The following is a 20,975-nucleotide window of genomic DNA, read 5'->3' as shown; positions in this document are numbered from 1 at the left end:
TTTAAAAAAATTTCCTTTATTCTTTTGTCCCTAATCTATGTTTTCAATATTTGGAATGGTAATTATTGAAAAATTGGAAAAGGGCACAGACAGCCTTAGGGAGGGCAAAGGGATTTTTTTTTTCTTTTTATGTTTTAGGTTATAAATAAGCCCCGGGAGCTGAAAATGATTCTGGAGTTCCCTGAAAATGTTTAGACTTATTGAACAATTTTTACGAGTAGTACAATGTTCTAATAGAAGCATACATTGTTCTAAGATTCTCAGATATTCTAAAGATAAAATTTTGGCTATGCTTCTCTTTTGACTTTAATAAGCTAGTCACATAATTTAATTTCAATACACACCGTCCAACACATATGAAGGCTGCGTAATACCTTAAAAACGGAGAATCATTAAGCAATTTCTGCTACTGATACGGACGGTTCCTGAAACTCCCTTGGCTGATGTGGCAAACGAGAGATAGCACTTTGCGTTCCCGAGTACCAGGCCGCATTTGGGTCCTGAAAATCACTTGCTGTGAACTTGGGCCATTTTTTGATTCTTTTTGGCACAACAGTCCTGTCGCTGCCAGAGCTTACATTAGGGAAATTTCCTAAGGGTTTAAGATTTTGTTCAACTGTTGGGCGCTCCTGGCTGACTCGTTCAGGAAGCGGGAGTTTCTCGCTGAGCTGCTCCACTGGGGGCTGGAGTTGGAAGGCCGGACTCGGGGAGCGTGTTAGTCTGCTGGCAAAGGAGGCTCCGCGGGGGTTATCCTTTACACCTCTTGTCAGCTATGGACGCCTCCCACCAGCAAATCCAGCCCTCGGGCCTTTACGGACCTAAAAATAGGGTCCTAAATTTAGAGGGCGAGGTGCTCTTTTAGCTCCCTTCTCAGGGGGAGCAGCAGGCGCCCGGCCAGGTGGCCCCAGGTTGCATTAGCCTTTGGGTAACTCGGGGCGCCAGCAGGTGAAGACAGTCGTGCAGAGCTGGGCCCGGGTGAGTCAGCCGGAGGCGACGGAGGCCCCGGCCGGGCCGATGCCCTCCTGCGCCGGAGAGGTCAAACCCCGCCCGACCGCGGCTGCCCCGAGACGCCTTCCAAAGTCCAGAGTCCGGAGTCCAGACGCGGCTGGCAGGCCGCACGGGCGCGGGCCCTGCAGGCCATTTTCGGGCCGGAGCGCGGGCGGCGGCAGGGGCCCCGGGGTCTGAACCGGCTGGGCTCGCGCGGGGCGCCGCCCGCAGGCTCTGGCGGGGCGGCGGGAGGAGGCGCCGGGGCTGGCGGCGACGCAGGAGTAAGGGGGTCGCTCACCCCCGGGGCTGCGCCGACGAGCCTCCCGGAGAAGCCTCGCCGCCACCGCGGCAACCCGATGAGGCCGCTCAGGCCGTAATCCTGGTCCTCGGGGCGGGGCGGGCCGCAGCCCGCTCTCTCAGCCCGGGGCCTCTCGACTTCCGAGGGGGGCGGGGGAGTGGCTTCGCGCGGTGGAGCGCCGGCCCCTTTAAGAGCGAACGACCAGGACACGTCTACGAAGCTCGCGCGAATCCGGAGGGGAAATTTACCGCGGCCCCGGGGCCCCGCCCCCCCGCCGCGGCCGAGCCCAAACCAAACCGGGGGGTCGAGCTGCCGGGGGAGGGCAGGTCGCGGGCGTGTGCGGGGCGGACTGGGACCCTGGGATCGCCGGAACGGAAAGCGGAACGTGGGGTCCGAAGCTCCCGGGGGGCCGCGTGGACCCGTGAGGCCTGGCGGCGCCGTTCCGTCGGCTGCCCCCCGCAGCCGGCTCCGCAGTGGTCCGCTCCGGTTGCCCGGTGCGGGTCTGGGTTCCGGACGGAACGCTTCGCCTTCTCTGCCGCCTGTCGTGGCTCTGCCAGGCCTGGCTGCGGCCGCTCCAGCCGGGGCGACCTTGGCGCCATGGAGGGGCCCGGGCCGGCCCCTGCGCCGTCCTTGGGGCTGGTCCTGGAGAAGCTGCGCAGGGTGAGTGCGGGCGCGGTCCCGGTGACTTGGCCCAGGGCTCGCGGGAGCCGCGCGGGGGAGGAAGCCGCAGACTTTGCTTTTGGGTTCTGAGCGGCAGTGGTCGCGGGTCCCAAAGCCGCTTCTCACCTGCCGCCAGGCTCCAGCTGTGGCCGAGGCAGGAGCCGGGTTCGTCGGATGCTGGGCTGTCTTTCTCTGTGGTGCAAGGGGAACTGGAGATGAGGAAGGTGAACGGAGCATTGGCTTAGCGGGAGTTTGCAAAGATGGGGTAACTGTTTCCCGGTTCCTGAAACGAATTAGCCTTTCCGTCACGTTATTTATTTTGAACTGGGGTCAGTGACACGTGGTTCCCCCCGACTGTGAGAAACTTGAGGACTGATCCTCTGAAATGAGTTCCTTTAGTGATGGAACTTCCCGTTGTCTTGAAAGGACGCCTAAGAGTTGGGATTCTTATTCTGCGTTGTCTTTTAATAAAGAATGCTTCTTGGAGATGCTTTACCAGAAGTTAGATTGTTCTTCGCTTCTTTCTGTGTCTTGTTAATGTAAAAGGTCATGTTAATGTAAAATCTGGAGATATTAAGTGTTGGAAATTTCTGGGTTTTTAAAGGTTCAGTTTATAATGAGGTTGCAGGGATTTTTCTAAGTGTTTATAGGTGTCTGTTGACATGTTTAGGGACATTTATGTCGCCACGTTGTAAAAGCCTATTTGCATAAAAAATTTAAAAAGCCCTTTAAAATATTGGGGCAGTGAAGATTTTTGGGTTCTGTTTTGGTGCTGTTGCCGTGGTGTTCATTCATTCAACCGTAGTGTGTCTGGAACGACAGTTCTATGGAAATTCTAAATGGACTAACGTGCTTTGGGCCACTGGTATCATGCTGTCTGTTAAGGGAGGGAAGACAAAAACAGTACAAAGTAGGAACTGATGCAGTGCTTACTGAAGCATGCACACAAAGTGCTGGGGAAATTGAGGGGTGATTACCTTTTCTTAAGTGTTTGAGGATAGCCTCTCCAGTCTGAGCCGATAGCTTAAGCAGAGGAGACGTGGGACAGCGCGGTGCGAGCAGCGCCCTGGGAGCTGTGTTACTGGAGTGTAAAGTGGGCTCAGGGAGGGTTGTGCAGTGAAGCCTGCTGGAGTCCTAAGTAGGCTGCAAGTGAGGTAGGTGCGGGAGGGCTGTGGAAGAATTTCAGTATAACATGTAGGTTAGATGTAAGGAAAACAGCCTTAGAAATAGGGCGTAAGGGAGAGGTGACAGAGCTGTCGGGTGGGGAAAGGGAAGAGGGTACTGAATGGGCTCATATTTAGTAGCTAATAGCTAAAATGGGTAGGACTTTATTGATTGGATGTGAAGGATGAGAGAGAGAAGGAATCTAGAATGACTCCCAGGGTTCTGGCTCTGGCAGCTTATTCATGCACGGAGATAGAGTTTATAGGAAGAGAAGCATATTGTGGGAGAACAGGTAATTTCAGATTGCACGTATTTCCCTTTCTTCAATAAAAACGATAATCAAAACTTGGTTTTTATAGGGTTGCCAATGGAGAGAGACATGGAGAGGGGCAGCTAGATTTTGTAGGAGTTTTTCTAGTCCTGTGAACAATATCTTCACCTGTATGATTTTTTTGCTAAATGTCACTGCACTCACTACATTGGCTTGGGGGCTGGGATGGCATAACACTGCTCTATTTTATAATTTTTTTAATTAAAAAATTATTTTTTATTGAGATATAATCTCTTAATGTAAAATTCCTTTTTATAGAGTTGAATTCAGTGACTGTTCTATATATTAACTATGTTGTGCAGCCATCACTGCAATTCCAGAACGTTTTCATCACCCCAAAAAGAAACCCTGTACTTATTAGCACTCAGTCTCTGTTCTCCCCTCTACCATCCCTCGACAACCTCTAATTTTTGGGTCTCTATGAATTTGTCTATTCTGGACATTTCCTGTAGATGGATTCATACAATATGTGGCCTTTTGTGTATGGCTTTTTTTACTTAGTGTGCTTTCAAGATTCATCCATGTTGTAGCATGTAACGGTACTTCATTCCTTTTTATGGCTGAAAAATACTCCATTGTATAGATATATCACATTTTGAATATCCATTCGTAGTTAATGGACATTTGGGTGGTTTCTACTCTTTGGCTATTAAGAATAATGCTGCTGTGGACATTCATGCACAAGTCTTTTTAATGAATGTTTTCAATTCTCTTGGGTATATACCTAGGAGTGGAATTACTGGGTCATACTTACCCTATGTTTAACTTTTGAGGAACTGCCAAATTGTTTTCCACAGAGGCTACACCGTTTTTCATCCCCACTAGCAGTTTATGAGGGTTCTCATTTCCCACATCCTCTCCAACTCTTGTCTTTTCTTGATAGCCACCCTGGTGATGAGTGCAAAGTGGCATCTCATTGTGGTTTGGACTTGCATTCCCCTACTGACTAATGATGTAGAGCTTCTTTACATGTGCTTATTGGCCATTTGTGTATGTTTTTTGGAGAAGTATTCAGTTCTTTTGCTCATTTTAAAAATTAGATTATTTGTCTTTTTATTCTTGAAGTTATGAGTTCTTTATATATTCAGACTACCAGACCCTTATCAAATATATGATTTGCAAATATTTTCTCCCATTCTATGGGTTGTCTTTTTCGCTTTCTTGATGGTGTCCTTTGAAGCACCAAGGCTTTTAATTTTGATGAAATCCAATTTATTTTTTTTCTTTGATTGTTTGTGCTTTTGATGTCATATTTAAGAAACCGTTGCTTAAAATAAGGTCACAAAGATTTATATCTATGCTTCCTTCTAAGAGTTTTAGCTCTTACATTAAGGTCTGTCATCCATTTTGAATTAATTTTTTTACGTATGTGTTTTTTTTTCCCCTCCACAAAGCCCCAGCACATAGTTGTATATTGTAGTTGTAAGTCCTTCTAGTTCTGTGTGAGCCACCGCCACAGCATGGCTACTGACAAACGAGTGGTGTGGTTCTGCGCCTGGGAACCAAACCTGGATCGCTGAAGTGGAGCATGACAAACTTTAACCGCTAGGCCATCAGGGCTGGCTCTGAGTTAATTTTTATATATGGTATAAAGTATGTGTCAGGATTCATTCCTTTGCATGTGAATATCCACTTGCCCTAGTACCATTTGTTGAAAAGACGATTCTTTCCCCATTGATTTGTTTTGGTACCACTGTTGAAAATCAATTGACCATAAATTTAAAAGTTTATTTCTGGATAATCATTTCTATTCCATTGGTCTATATGTCTATCCTTAGGCCATTACCAAACTGTCTTGATTACTGGAGCTTTGTAGTAAGTTTTGAAATAGGGAAGTATGAGTACTCCAACACTGTTCTTCTTTTTCACTATTGTTTTGGTTAGTATATGGATTGATAGATGGATAGGTCTGTCTGTAGGGCTGTGTATCTATCTATCTATGTCTGTGTATCTGTATATAAGAAAATGCTATCTTTTGCATTTCCATATGAATTTTAGGATTAGCTTGTCCATTTTTGCAAAAGAGGCAGTTGGAAGTTTGAGGAGGATTGTGTTGACTCTGTAGATCATTTTGGAGAGTATGGCCATCTTAACAATATTGAGTCTTCCTATCTATGAACATGGGATGTCTTTCCATTTATTTAGATCTTCTTTAATTTCTTTCAACAGCGTTTTATAGTTTTCAGAGTAGAAAGTTTGCACTTATTTTGTTAAATTTATTCCTTAGTATTTTACTCTTTTTGATGTTATTGTAAATGGAAATCTTTTCTTAACTTTCAGGTTGCTTATTGCTATTGTATAGAAATATGACTAATTTTTCTGTATTGATTTTGTAGCCTGCAACTTTGCTGAACTTGTTTATTTGCTCTAATAGTTTTTTTTTTCTGTGAATTATTTAGGATTTTCTGTAAAAGATTCATCTTCAAATGGAGATAGTTTTACTTTTTTCTTTCTAATCTGGATGCCTTTTATTTCTTTTTCTTGCTTGATTGACCTGGCTAGAACCTCTAGTACAATGTTGAATAAATGTGGAGAGAATGGACATCCTTGTCTTGTTCCTGATCTTAAGGTGAAAGCTTTCAATCTTTCGCCATTAAGTATGATGTTAGCTGTAGGTTTTTCACAGATACCCCTTATCAAGTTGAGGAAGTTACCTTCAGTCCCAGTTTGTTGAGTGTTTTGATCATCAAAGGGTGTTGGATTCTAAGTCTCTTTTTTGTGTCTATTGAGATGATTGTGTTTTTTTTTCCTTCTTCATTCTATTAATATGGTGTATAACATTGATTTATTTTTGTATGGTGCATCAACCTTGTGTTCCTGGGATAAATTCCATTTGGTCATGGTGTATAATCCTTTTTATGTGTTGCTGGATTTGGTTTCCTAGTATTTTTTTTTTTCAAAGATTGTATTTTTCATTTTTCTACCCAAAGCACCCCTGGTACACAGTTGTATATTTTTAGTTGTGAGTCCTTCCAGTTGTATCATGTGGGATCCCACCTCAGCATGGCTCGGTGAGTGGCGCCATGTCTGCACCCAGGATCCAAACCTGTGAAACCGTGGCTGCTGAAGTGGAGCATGTGAACTTAACCACTTGGCCGTGGGGCTGGCCCCAGGTTTCCTAGTATTTTGGTGTGTGTATGTGTGTGAAGAAGATTGGCCCTGAGCTAACATCTGTGCCAATCTTGCTCTGTTTTTTGTATGTGGGCTGCCACCACAGCATGTCTTGATGAGTGGTGTGTAGGTCCGTGCCTCTGATCTGAACCCATGCACCTGGGCCACCAAAGCAGAGTGGGCAGACTTAACCACTACGCCACCAGGCTGGCCCCTGGTTTCGTAGTATTTTGTTGAAGATTTTCGCATCTGTATTTATTACATATATTGATGTGTGGTTTTCTTTTCTTGTGATGTATCTCTGGCTGTTGTATCAAGGTAATACTGGCTTCATGGAATGAGTTAGGAAGAGTTCCCTGTTGTGTTTTTTGGAAGCGTTTGAGAATGATTGGTGTTAATTCTTCTGTAGACTTTTGGTAGAATTCACTAGTGAATCCATCTGGTCCTGGGCTTTTCTTTGTTAGAAGTTTTTTTTTGATACTACCTCAATCCATTTACTTGTGATAGGTCTAATCAGATTTTCTATTTCTTGAGTTAGTTTTGGTATTTTTAGGAATTTGTCCATTTCTTCTAGGTTTTCTAATTTGTTGGCATGCTATTGTTCATAATACTCTCTTATAATCGTTTTTTATTTCTGTAGGATTGGAATATTCTTTAATAGTGATTTTAGTGATTTGAATCTTCTCTCTTTTTTTCCTTGCTTAATGTTTGTGTATTAAAAAAGAAGAAGCCACAGAGAATAAGACACAGACAGTTAGCCTACATGATATGCCTTCCTCTCCAGGCTCCTAGACTCTCTCCCCTTTTAGGCCCTAGCATATTTTTATGTGCTAGGCGCCATTTTAGCACCCATCTCTGCCTTCTTCAAACTCTAGGTCCCCAGAGAGAATGACTGAAGGAGAAACAGGGATTTTACCAGCTTAAGATCAAATACCGGTTTCCTTTTAGAGGTCCTCTCCTTTTACCTGGATGATTGGCTTTGGGAGTGACCTCCTCCCTCCCCACATCAAGGGTGATACCATTGAGATTCGCTGGCAGTTTCCCCGTTTCAGTAGAACACAGACTGTAGCACATGGTCCTTCTGTGTGGTGACCCCCTCCAGGACATCCAAGTAGATTTGCTCAATAAACCAGTATTGTAAAGCAATTGCAATTTAGCCGTACTGTATTTTGTCAACTTGATTAGTTGATTCTTTTGAGATGCTTGACCTAGAACTCCTTTAGTCCTCATGTTTGGGAGTGGAATAGGTTTTAAGTGTTCTGTAATTATCGCTACCATAGTTTATGGAGGGTTGCCCATCACTTCTAAAAGTTAGGAGCCACTTACCAAATCGTGTAATTGTGTATTGCATTATATTTATTGATGTTTGATAAGTTTGTTTATTCTTTCTATACTTTTGTGAGATAACGTACAATATTGTAGTTAAAATTTAATTGGGGCTGGCCCGTGGTGGAGTGGTTAAGTTCATGTGCTCTGCTTCGGCGGCCCAGGGTGTCGCTGGTTCAGATCCTGGACGCGGACATGGCACTGCTCATTGAGCCATGCTGACGTGGCATCCCACATGCCACAACTAGAAGGACCCAGAACTAAAAATACACGACTATGTACTGGGGGGGGGCTTTGGGGAGAAAAAGGAAAAATAAAATCTTAAAAAAAAAAGTGAAAAATCTCCTTGAGAATCCAGAATAATTAAGACTAAAGCAATGGATTTGAGATGCATTCTTGAAGCTCAGATTTTTTGCTATTCCTCAGTCCACCAGATCCAACCAGCTCAAGGCTTTAACCTAGAATTTACCATCTCCTTTTAGAATAGAAGGGCTGATAAAATGGTGTTGAACTTAAGAAATATCACTATACTGAAGATGATTACATGTTTCATCTGAGAGATGCTTTTAGAATTGTCTGTTAAAGTGTTGTAATGTTGTAAAGAAATCATATTGATGATTAGATTTCTTGAAGTAGTGTGTATTTTATGTTTTGAAATAGTTAGCTGAAAGTAAGATGGTTGGAGAATATAGAAACTGTAAGGAAAACTTCTTTTCTCCTCAGTATTGTGTGTTGAATGTCTCTTTTTCTCAGAGACAGAGTAAGTATTTTTTTTTTTAATCATTGGTTGGTTCTAGTGATGTCACATTTCTGTGAACTGGTAACTGGGGTAAAGTAGGGAGAGGCAGAGATCAGGGTAAAGCGGTATTTTTTAGAGGTATAATCAGGTTTATTTCATGTAGATTAATGAACTATAGATAGCATTTTGGAAGGAGTGTGTATATGGATCAGAGTTATAAAAAAGACTTTGGAGAGGAGACTTTTGAGGGGCGATATTAAAGGGTGTTTTTCTAGGTAGAAAGGGCCTAAAAATGGAAGATTTGCTATAGAGGTTTTGTGTTGAACCTTGGAAAGAATCCAACGTGATCTGACTTGAGGTTCTTCGTACAAAGGCATTTTTCTTTCCTCCTCTACCTTTTTCCTTTTTATGTGATTGAGTAATATCTGGGGCCTGGTAAGAAAGAAAAGAATAACCCATTGGATGAGGATGAATAATGAGCTGACCCAGAAAAAGATGAAATACAGAAGCAACTGCAAAAGCCTTAAGCTGTTCTGCGCTGAAGACCTGCTAGGGAGAGAAGTAACGTGGAAAAGCCGTGGCTGCAGGCTCATGGTCTTTGGCGGAGGAGTGATAGAAATCGTTACCTTTATGGAGTCCCTGCCTTGCAGGTTCAAACAGCATCATTCCCGTTATAGATAAGAGGGGAGAGCCACACAGGTAGGGTCCAGGAATTCAGATTCCAAACCCAGAGCTCCATCAGTGGTTGTCGAACTTTTTTTTTAAAAAACTGCAGATCCGTTTTTTTCTCTTCTAGGGAAATCTTAGATGGTACCCAATATACTCTACAGATAAAACCTAAATTGGATGAAGTCAGAATGAGAGCACCTGAACTCAGCTTCTTTCTTTGGCCTTTTTTCTGTGGCCTTCTCTCCTCTTACTCTCCTGCTCAGAAGCTCTGAGGCATCTCTGTAAACTCCAGTTTGAAAATCATTGCATTTCCGCATACCGTCCTTCCTCATTTGGTGATAGTGGTTGAAAGTTGCCAGAAAAATAACCTCTTTGGTGGCAGTCTGCCAGCGTGTTTCGTGAAAAGGGTGTTAATAGTGTTTACAGTTGTACTCATGTTTGTGTCTGAGTCCATTCGGGCTGCTATAACGAGAGTCTCTTAGCCTGGGGGCTTAAACAACAAACATTTTTCTCCCAGTTCTGGAAACTGGGAAGGCCGCAGATCTGGTGTCTGGTGAGGGCACGCTTCCTGGTTCATGGTCTTCTCACTGTAACCTCACGTGGCAAAAGTGTCAGGGAGCTTTCTGGGGGCCTCATTTCTAAGGGCACTAATCCCCTTCATGAGGCCTCCTCACTCATGACCTAATCGCTCCCCAGAGGCCCTACTTCCAGATACCGTTGACTGGGGATTAGGTTTCAACATAGAAATTTTGGAGGGACCCAAACATGTAGTGTATAGCAGTTTGTAATCAACACTGTTTATCAAAAGTGCATTTTTAAGAAGTTAATTTTCTTTGTCTTGAAGGTTGTGGCAGCATTGCCTGAAGATATGAGACCAGGTTCTAATTTCTATGGTTTTCCCTGGGAATTGGTGATATGTGCAGCTATTGTTGGATTTTTTGCTGTTCTCTTGTTTTTGTGGAGAAGTTTTCGATCGGTAAGTAACCAATGCTGTATACTAAGAGAGTGTTCATTCTGTCTTCAGGTTGGACAAGTAATATGAGAAACTTATCTTTTATTTTAAGGAAGCAAGTTTGTAGTTATGTGGGTTACTCATGTTACTGTGTGGCTATTAGAAACTGAACATGGACTTAGAGGAATTTTTTTAAGTGTGAAAATTTTAAAGAATTTCTTTGTAGAAGTATTCTACACTAATCCTGAAACGCTGTATTTATTTTTTGGTCTGCGTTTCCTGTTAACGGTGTACTAACATCTGTGAATGTACCGCCCAGCCTGAATCAGAACCATTGACTGTCACTTGTCCTTAGGTGATGCTCCCTCATTTCGTTCCCCTGCCTCCCTGTGCTGGAGGTAACCCTGTTCTGGATCCTGTGGGGATTATTTCCACGCCTTAAAATAATTTTTTTTGGTCATGTCTACGTATATCTTTCAAGAGGATAGTATGTAATTTTATTTGGTATCATGCCAAGTATCATGTTTTGAAACTTTTTTTATTCCATCCTGTGTTACTAAGATTCACCCATTTTTGAATGAGGCAAATATTTTTCCATTTTGATTGTTCTAGAATATTACTTTGTAAGAATATACTACAGTTTATTTGTGTACTTTATGGTTTTGGCATTTGAGTTGTTCCCAGATGTTCTTAATTACAAATAGTGCCGCTGTGTATACTCTTGTATTCGTCTCCTGTTGTATGTTTGTAAATTTCTCTTGGGAGAACATATTGATAATTGATGTATTTGGACTAGTTTCTTCCAGCTTAGTTTATTAATTTGTTCCACCTTCTGTGTTCTAAGAAGACGAGAACCTTAGCATACTCTCACATCCCTTGGTCTCCTTCACTTTCCAACCCACATCATGTTCGTATAATCTAGAATTTTAGTTCTAGCTGTATTTGTCTTTTTCTTGGTTCTTTCCTTTCTCCTGCACCCCTTCCCCATCCCTCAAGACAACAGCAAATATTACCAAGATATTTTATCACCCTTAATTTACATATCTCTTGCAAGGTTTCCTGGATTTAATTCTTTTCATATTTGAAAAGTTTTCTCAAGATTGTTTTTAGTGTGGGTCTTTGTGTGGCAAACCTTCTGACACTTGATTTTGAATGCTTGAGGATATTTGAATTAAGTCCCTCCACTGGAATGAGTGGTGATTTGTTCTGTATAAGCTTTCTAGGTCCAAAGTTCTATCCTTTTAATACTCTAAAACCCCTACTTTCTTGTCTTTTTACATCTAATGTTACTTATTGAAAAGTCTAATGTCAATGTGATTCTTATTCATTTGTAAGTGATTTGTTCTCTGTGGAGGCTTTTAGAACCTTCAATTTGATATTCTTACTTCAATATAATGTGTCTAGGTTTGAGCTTTTTCTTATTATTTCTTTTTTAGAATTTTCTAGAACCTTTTAATATGAGATCTTTTATATTTTTTAATTCTGGGAAATTTCTTCTCCATTTTGTATATTTTCGCCCCCTTTTTGGGACTACTGTTCTTTAGATGTTCACCATTCTACTTCTGACTTCTATATCTCAACTTTTTTTTTCAATTTTTTTGTGATTTCCTGGTACCTTTTGAGATCGTTCCTCAATCAGATGTTTAGTGCACTGATTTATTCCTCATCTACTGTACCCTTGACTTTGACATTTTCTTTCTTTTTATTTTATCCCCATACATCGTCTGTAGATGATTTAAGTCCCCATTGTTTTTTCCGCTTAACTTATATACCTCAGCCCTAAGCCTGGCCTCCTTACACGTGGAATTTTTTCCTCCTTATTTGAGAGAGAGACAGAGGTTCAAGAAGAAAAGGGGTTTGTGTACTGTTTCGTTATAGTCAGTTCAGATCCCTGGCCCTATGGTAACATTTCTCAAACTGTGTTATTTTGAAAATTAGCTCGAAAGGAGATGGTAATAGGGGCTTCCTGAAACAGTGTGTTTTAGGGTCACATATGTTTGAGGAACAGTGAACTGAAATGAGATGAAACAGGTGTCTTCAAGGTGGACTTCTTTCAGAGCCTTTCATGTGCTGATACACAATGTGAATCTTCAGTAGGGAGACCATAACATGTAGCATTTTTCTCAGTGGAAATAGAACACATTTTGGCTAACTTATATTTGTACTAAGGCGCTAAGAAACCTGTTATTTTTAGGTTGGCAGTAGAAATCAAATAAATTAGATTTACCTGGATGTATATTTGTTTTAATGTAATTTTTGTTAAAAATTTGTTTCAGGTTCGAAGCCGGCTTTATGTGGGTAAGCTCTTTTTTCTATTTCAGATCTCATCATTGTTGTTCATAATTTCAAAACTTGAAACAATTCACACATGATAATATTAACTTTGTTTTTTAGGAAGAGAGAAAAAGCTTGCTGTAAAACTTTCTACACTATTGGAAGAAAAATGTAAACTCCTTGAAAAATTTAGCCTTGTTCAAAAACAGGTAAGACATTTTTGAAAATGTTGACGTTCACGCTAGACTCCGAGGACCTTATACTTCTTAACACAGGTGCTTCCGTGTGTGCTTAAGTTGTTAATGCTTTGTTTGCAAAGTCTGAGAGTTCAGTTGCTTCTCCTATTCCAGTCTCACTGACTTGGACCATTGTGGTATGTGCATACTGGTGTCTCATTATGGTTTCCATTTGTGTTTCCCTTACCGATGAGGTTAAGCACATTTTCTTATATTTATTGGCCATTTGGATATCCTTTTTGTGAAATTGCCTGTTCAGGTCTCGTTTCTCGTTTTTAAAGGTATGGTTATCTATCTTTTTCCTTTTTTCTGTTCTATTGGTCTATTTTTTTTTTCTTGGACCAGTACCATGCTTTTTTTATGTACTTTATTTTTATAATAAATCTTAATATCTGACAGTTTAAACCTCCAGGTTGGTTCTTCTTCAGGCTTGCCGTGGCCCTCTGGCTTTTCATGTAAATTTTAAATGAGTTCAGTAATTGACGCCAGCCTGCATGCTTGCACGTAGCCTGCTGGGGATCTGATGGGGATTGCTTTAAATATATAGACTGATTTGGAGAGAATGGACATTTTGACAGTGTTGAGCTCTTATCCAGTATAGTTTTATACATTTTTGTGTTGAGGTCTTGCATGTCTTTTTTTAGATTTATTCCCTGGTATCTGATGGCATTTGGAACTATTATAAATTGTGTAGTTTTTTCTTTAACACCTTTGTTGGGATATAATTACATACTATATAATTTGCAGTTACATTTAGAGTGTACAAATGAATGGTTTTTAGTATATTCACAGACTTGTACATCCATTACCGCAATCAATTTTTGAACATTTTTATTACCCTAAAAAGAAACCCTGCACACCCTTTGCTATCACCCTTCACCCCATCTCCCCGCTTCCAAGCCCTAGACAACTTATCTACTTTTTGTTTCTATAAACTTGCCTATTCGGGATTCCATTTTGCATAAATGGAATCATACATGTGATTCTTTGTGATGGGCATTTTTCTCTCAGCCTAATATTTTTAAGGTTCATCCGTTTTGTAGCATGTATCAGTACTTAATTTCTTTTTTTTGCCAAATAGTATTCCCTGTCACAATTTATATATGCATTTGTCAGTTGATGGGCATTTGGGTTATTTTACTTTCTTGGCTGTTATAGATGCTGCTGCTCTGGACTTTCATATACAGGTTTTTGTGTGGATATATGTTTTAAATTCTTTTGGGTATATACCTAGGAGTGGCATTGCTGGATATATATTTAGCTTTTGAAGAACTGCCAAATTGTTTTCCACAGTGACTGCACTAGTTTATATTCCAACCAGCAGTTTGTGAGTGTTGCGATTTCTCCACATCCTTCCCAACACTTGTTACTATCTGTCTTTTTGATTATAGCCATCCTAGTGGGTGAGAAGTGGTGTTTTACTGTGGTTTTAATTTGCATTTCTGTTATGACTAATGATGTTGAGCATCTTTTTATGTGCTTACTGGCCTTTTGTATATCTTCTTTGGAGAAATGTCTACTCAGTTCCTTTGCCTTTTTTTTTTGGTAAGGAAGATTGGCCCTGAGATAACATCAGTTGCCAATCTTTCTCTTTTTTCTTGAGGAAGATTGTCGCTGAGCTAACATCTGTGGCAATCCTCTATTTTGTATGTGGGACACCACCACAGCGTGGCTTGATGAGCAGTGCATAGGTCTGCACCCAGGATCCAAATGTGTGAACCCCGGGCTGCTGAAGCAGAGTGTGGGAACTTCACCACCACGCCACTGGGCTGGCCCTATTTAGGTCTTTATTTTATTACTGTTTTGTAGTTTTCAGAGTACAAGATTTGCACTTCTTTTGTTAAATTTATTCCTAAGTATTTTATTCTTTTTGATGCTATTCAAATGGAATTTTTTTTTTAATTTCACATTTGATTTGCTCATTGCTGGTATAGTGTTTATTGTCTTGTTATTTTCTAAACGTTCATGGTCCCTTTAGTGATGTCCACTCTTTTATTTCTGATATTAGTTGTTTGTCCTTCTCTCCCTCTTTTTTTAATCCCCTTTTCAGCCTTGACAGTAGTTTATCAATTTTTTTAGTGTTTTCAAAGAACAATCTTTGGCTTAGTTGATCCTTTTTACTTTATTTGTTTTCTCTTTCATTGTTTTCTCTAACACTTCCTTTTCCCACTTTTCCTTGGTTTATTTGCTCCTCTTTTTTTATCACTTCTTGGGATGGGTACTTAAATCATTGAGGTTTTAGCCTTCTGTTAGAATTTCTGCATTAAAGTTGTAATTTACTCTGGAAGTTTGTCTTTTGTTAAAGCACTCTGCCAGTTTTGACATGTCATGGTTTCCTGATCATTTAGTGTAAAATATTTTAAAATATTTGTTATGATATCTTCTTTGAAACATTGTTTTTTTGGTAGGGTATTTATTAATTTCCTGACATATTGGGATTTCCCAATAATTTATTATTAACTTTTAGCTTAATTCTATTTAATTCAGAGAATATGCTTTGTATGATTTCAGTCCTTTGTTGTTTTTTGAGACTTAATTTATGGCTTGGTATAAAATGGATTTTGGTAAATGTTTTCTACAATATAGATATATACATATCATTATCCTTGTGCCAGTACCAGACTGTTTTATTTACTATAGTTTGTTGATATTTAAATTAAAAAATTAAGTCACTTGTTAATTTTTTATTCATGTTGTCTATTGGTTATTGAGAGAAGTATGTTAAAATTTCCCATTATGATTGTGGATTTTTTTTTCTCTTTTTGTTTTGTCAATTTTATGTATATTCAGGCTATGTTAGGTGCATACAGATTGAGAGTTGTTTTGTCTTCCTCGTTAGATCGACCCTTTTGTCGTTATGAAATGCCCCTGTTTATCTCTGGTAATTCTTGCCTGTCTCATATTAGCTTAGCTAGCCCAGCTTTCATTTGCTGAGTATTCACATAGTAGATCTCTCCCCATTATGCTACTTTCACCCTTTTTATACACTTAGATTTAAGTTGTCTCTTTTGGAAACAATATATAATTGAGTTTCGGGTTTTTTTGGGGGGAGGAAGATTGACTTTGAGCTAACATCTGTTCCTAATCTTCCTCTTTTTGCTTGAGGAAGATTGTTCCTGAGCTAACATCCGTGCCTGTCTTCCTCTATTTTGTATGTTGGACAGCACCACAGCATGGCTTGGTGAGCGGTGTGTAGGTCCGTGCCCGGGATCTGAACCTGCAAACTCCAGGCTGCTGAAGCAGAGTGTGCAAACAACTACTACACCACCGGGCCAGCCCTGGGTTTAGCTTTTTTCAGTCAGGCTAAAAAAATCTTTGTATTTGGTTAGACTGTTTAGTTCATTTGCATTTAATGTAATTTCAAGTTTATTAGGGCTCAAATCTACCATCTTAACTATTTATTTTCTCTTTGGCCTACCTGTTTGGTATTCTTTTTTCTCTTCCTTTTTGTTTCCTTTTGGATTGAAGTAGTTTTCTATTAATTAAATATTTTCTGTAGCAATGGTTTTTTTTCTTTTGTTACAGGAGAAGATTCACCCTAAGCTAACATTTGTTGCCAATCTTCCTCATTTTTCTTCCTTCCTTTTCCCCTACCAAAACCCCACTACGTAGTTGTGTATAGTAGCAAGTTCTTTTGGTTCCTCTGTGTGAGCTGCCGCCGTGGCACGGCTACTAACAGATGAGTGGTGTGGTTCTGCGCCCAGGAACCGAACCCAGGCCACCAAAGCAGAGCGTGCTGAACTTTAACCGCTAGGCTGTGAGGGCTGGGTGTCAGTGAGTTTGTTAATTATGGATTATTTTATATTCTTTTAATGATTACCTTACAGATTGCTACATGTATCCTTAATTTATTAAAGTCTAGTATAAATTAGTGCTGTTACTCCTTATTGGGCAAGGATCTTAGAAGGCTTTAATTCCATTTTCCCCTTTTATTCAAGAGCTATTGTACTATATTTTGATTTTATATTTATCCTAACTCCAAAATTATTTTATTATTATTTGAAACAGTCAATGTTCATTTGGATTTGTCCGCACATTTATTCTTTCCATGCTCTTCGTTCCTGCTCCCATCTAGGATAATTTTCCTTCCTCCTAAAGAATACCCTGGTTTTTCCTTTTGTGGAGTATACTGTTGATAAATTCTCCCCATTTTTGTTTGGGATATCTTTATTTCTTCATTTTATATAGTGCTGTTTATAGAATTCTGAGTTGGCAGTTATTTTCTTTAATCACATTGAACATCGATTATTCCTGCTTCTTTTTTTTTTTAAAGATTTTAGTTTTTTCCTTTTTCTCCCCAAAGCCCTCCGGTACATAGCTGTATATTCTTAGTTGTGGATCCTTCTAGTTGTGGCATGTGGGATGCCGCCTCAGCATGGCTTGATGAGTGGTGCCATGTCCACGCCCAGGATCAGAACAGATGAAACACTGGGCTGCCAAAGCAGAGTGTGTGAACCTAACCACTTGGCCACAGGGCTGGCCCCTATTCCTGCTTTTTTTTCCTGCCATGTTGTTTGTTGGTCAAAGTCAGCTATAAGTTTTACTGAATTTTGATGGTATTATGTTCTTTTCTGTATCTTTTTTTCTCTTTCAATTTTTTAAATTGAGGTATAATTTTCATATAGTAGATGGACATTCTTAAATACACAGTTCTATGAATTTTGACAAGTATATTCACCCATGTGTCTACCACCTCCAGATGATATGGAACATTTCTATCACCTGTAAATTTCCCTCATGCTCATTTGTTAGTCCCCTACCCCTGCCAACAACTACTGTTTTTATTTCTGTCGCCATAAATTAGTTTTTGTCTGTTAGAGAGTTCATATAAATGAAATCATACTCTGTTTTTTGTCTGGCTTTTATCAGTTAGCATTATATTTTTGAGATTCACTATGTTATTGCTTATATTAGTAGGTTTTTGTTTTTTTTTTACTTCTAAGTAAATTTATTGTATCAGTATACCACAATTTTTTATCCATTTCCCTGTTCATATGATTCTTTCCAGCTTTTAACTATTATGAATAAAGTTGCTATGATGATTCTACCAGTTTTTTTTGTTGTTTTTGGTGGGCAGGTCTTTTTGCTCCTCTTTAGTAAGTACCTAGTACTGGAATTGGTGGGTCATAGGGCAGGTATGGTTTAACTTTATAAGAAACTGTCTGGCTACTTTTATGATTTTCTCTTTGTCTTTGATTTTCAGCGGTGTTGCTTCTAGTATCTGTGGTATAATGTCTTTCTTTAGTTTTGGAACACTCAGTCGTTATCTTTTCAAATATTTTTTTTGCCTTCTTTTTTTGTTCTCTCTTCCTGGAACTCTAAGTCCTTGTATTTTAGCTTTTTACTATATTCCATATATTTCTTGTGTTCTCTGGATTTTTCCATCTTTTTGCTCACACTTTAGTCTGGATATTTTGTTCTGCTGTAGCTTCCGTTTTACTAATTGTCTTTGTCTATGTCAAATCATCTCTTAAATCATCTTTTGACATCTGAATTTCATTTATTGCCTTTTTCAGTTCTCCAGTTTCAATGTGGCTCTCTTTGTAATTCTTTTTCTCTGGTTCGCTATTGTCTTTTAGTTCCTTTTACATGTTAAGCTTACTTATCTTCATGTCTGGCTGAGAACTCCCTTATCTGCCTCCTCCAAGAGTCCTTTTCCCTTGCTCATTTTTTCTCTTGGTTCTCAGTCGGATCTTGTCTTCTTGAATGCCAGATTATTTTATGTTGAGTGTCAGTGATAGTGTAACAAAAATTGTAGAGGTAATTTTGAAGCTGTGGGTGGTATTACCCTTCTCCAGTGAGGATTCACTGTTACTTCTCATAGACAGCTAGGCTAGGGACTTCAGAAATCTTAGATTACTTTAATTACAGATTGAGATGTTTGGAAACTTGGCCTCAGTTCAAAGGATTGATGTGTTTCTGGTTTCGACTTTCTTGTAAGGTAGACGGTGTGGGTTGGTATTAGTTTCCTATGGCTGCTATGACAAATTACCACAAACTTAGTGGCATAAAGCAACACAAATTTATTCTCTTACAGTTCTGGAGGTCGGAAGTCTAAAACCAATCTTGTAGGGCTAAAATTAAGATATTAGCAGGTCTGTTTCCTTTTGGAGGCTCCGGGAGAGAATCCATTCCTTGCCTCTTCCACCTTCAAGAAGCTACCCACTCTCCTTGGCTCACAGCCATGTCACTCCAGCCTCTGCTTCCATCTTCACATCGTCTTCTGACTTCCATCTTTCTGCCTCCCTCTTATAAGGACCCTTGGGATTTTTTTGGGCCTACCAGGATAATCTTGTATATTCTCCCCATCTCAAGAGCCTTAACTTAATCACGTCTGGAAATTCTGGAATTAGAATGGAATTTGGGGAGGTCATTATTCAGCCTACCATAGGGTACCATCCTAAAACCTGACCTTTATGGCTCATCCTACTCAGCAGGTCCTGGACTCTAAGTTTTGTCTTCTCAGCTCCCACTTCTACTAAAATCTCTGCTCAGTTTCTCAGCCTAGCATCTTCTCCTTTTTGTGGGGGAGGAGAGGGGGAGGCCAGGAAGTAAATGTCAAATGTTGGATTTGTCTTTCTGAGGATTCCCTCTTTTGTCACAGATTGTCACTATTGTGATAGCTCTCTGAGGTCTTTGACATATTCTGTTTTTTGGTGTTTTTGTCTAGCTCTTCTTGTTTTTAGTGAGAAGGTTGACTCCAAACAACCTAGTCTTCCATTTAATCATTTTTTTTGGAAGCATTGAAATAAGCACATTTTGTTAAACCTTATAGCATTGTATGTTTCATTGTCTTTATTTTACTTTGTCCTTGGTTGTTCTCTTTATCTTTTAAACATTTTATATTCCCTACTTGCTTTATTTGTTGTGTGATATGAATTAGAAGTGGAAATTTCTGATGGCCATTTAGTATAGATTTCTCTTCAGTGAGTAGGCAGACTCTGGACAGCTCTCTTATTCTTAAAGGTGAAGTTCTGCTACTTGTTGCCCAAGCTAGTGGGTTCTGGTGTGTTAGGTACCCTGGCTTTGTTTGTTATAGTGGTCACATTTGAAGAGCTTAAAGCTCAGTAAATCCAAGTAGATTTAACATACATGTGGGAGTGGATTCTGTCTGCTAGCTAGACACCTATTTAGATAAAATTTGGAATAAAATTTGTAGAGTTTTTGCTTACAGGGTTGCTTTCTTTCAGTATGAAGGCTTAGAGTCATCTTTAAAGGATGCCAGCTTTGAGAAGGAGTCAACAGAAGCACAAAGTTTGGAGGTAAAAACAAATAGTATAATTATAACAGCTGGAGGAAGGATTCTTACTAAATAATGCAAACTTTAAAAATAATCTCAAAACTATTTAAAAGGAAACATGAAAGAGCATCTCTGGATGTTAAAACTTAAAGAAGGTAAATATAGGAAATAGAATGTTATTAGGTAGCATAAACTATTTTAAGAATTTGAGCTTTTGTTGCTATCTTGTTTTGAGTGAAGCATATTCAGTTCACTGGATTCCAAGGCTGTATAAGACGCTGTTTATTCTTCATTTCTGAGAAATGTATTAAGTTGCTCACTCCGTTTTTGACTCAGTTTGCTCCAGAGAGGAAAAATAGGATTCATCTTCGTAAATTTAGGAGTAGTTGGCAACAATAAATTTTGTGTGGCAATACTTGCCTTTACTTCATCCCAGTTTATTAGGAGCTGACTAGAATTAGATCAAAGATTTCTATTATAAGCAGTAGTGTGCTGGTAAATGTTTAACAACTGGCTCCTTGAAAAGCAGGAGCCTTTTTTTGTAGCATTTGCTGAGTTCTGTTGTATAAATACTCCCAATGACGAATTTCAAGGCACCAACATGATGTCACTGAATGTGGCATTGGGAAGAGATGTGCATAGTCGGCTCTTCTGAGCCGGGTATGATTTGGCTAATAGTAAGGAAGGAAAGTATGACAATTTGTCATTTAGGAAAGATGCGACAGATTAGAGTAAGTAATAGGAGTGTCTTACTGCAGTTTAAAGATGGAAGTGTTGTAGAAAGCATACCATTATTAAAGCAGAAAATAATGGACTCTGTACCTTTGGTCCACGTGTTCAGTCAGTCCAGCCTGGCAGTTCTTAATCACTGAGGTCTCTGTCATCATCAGAAACTATGTAGCATGATTTAGCATTTCTTAGTAGAGTCTGAAGGAAGTTATAAATTGAATTCCAAATGAAATAAATTTCTTAATCTTTTCTTTCTTCA

At 39.8% G+C, this 20,975-nt stretch overlaps 1 protein-coding gene across 7 annotated transcripts in view; it reads left to right on the top strand.

Moving 5' to 3' along the window:
- Window positions 1-20,975, top strand: part of MIA2 (MIA SH3 domain ER export factor 2) — an 87,283-nt gene that overhangs the window by 18,354 nt on the left and 47,954 nt on the right. For 3 of the 7 annotated variants that reach the window (XM_046653223.1, XM_046653222.1, XM_046653221.1), the window contains exons 1-5: window positions 1,128-1,945; window positions 10,130-10,261; window positions 12,514-12,535; window positions 12,632-12,720; window positions 19,938-20,009. In XM_046653223.1, the coding sequence (XP_046509179.1) occupies window positions 1,883-1,945; window positions 10,130-10,261; window positions 12,514-12,535; window positions 12,632-12,720; window positions 19,938-20,009 (378 nt within the window). In that variant the 5' untranslated portion in view covers window positions 1,128-1,882. Of the gene's footprint in view, window positions 1-1,127; window positions 1,946-10,129; window positions 10,262-12,513; window positions 12,536-12,631; window positions 12,721-19,937; window positions 20,010-20,975 lie in introns of those variants that run through there. The other 4 variants (XM_046653219.1, XM_046653218.1, XM_046653216.1 and 1 more) reach the window with 2 other exon arrangements.

The sequence above is a fragment of the Equus quagga genome, chromosome 2 (genome assembly GCF_021613505.1).
Source record: "Equus quagga isolate Etosha38 chromosome 2, UCLA_HA_Equagga_1.0, whole genome shotgun sequence".
Classification (NCBI taxonomy): domain Eukaryota; kingdom Metazoa; phylum Chordata; class Mammalia; order Perissodactyla; family Equidae; genus Equus; species Equus quagga.
This window is presented reverse-complemented; position numbering and strand designations above follow the sequence as displayed.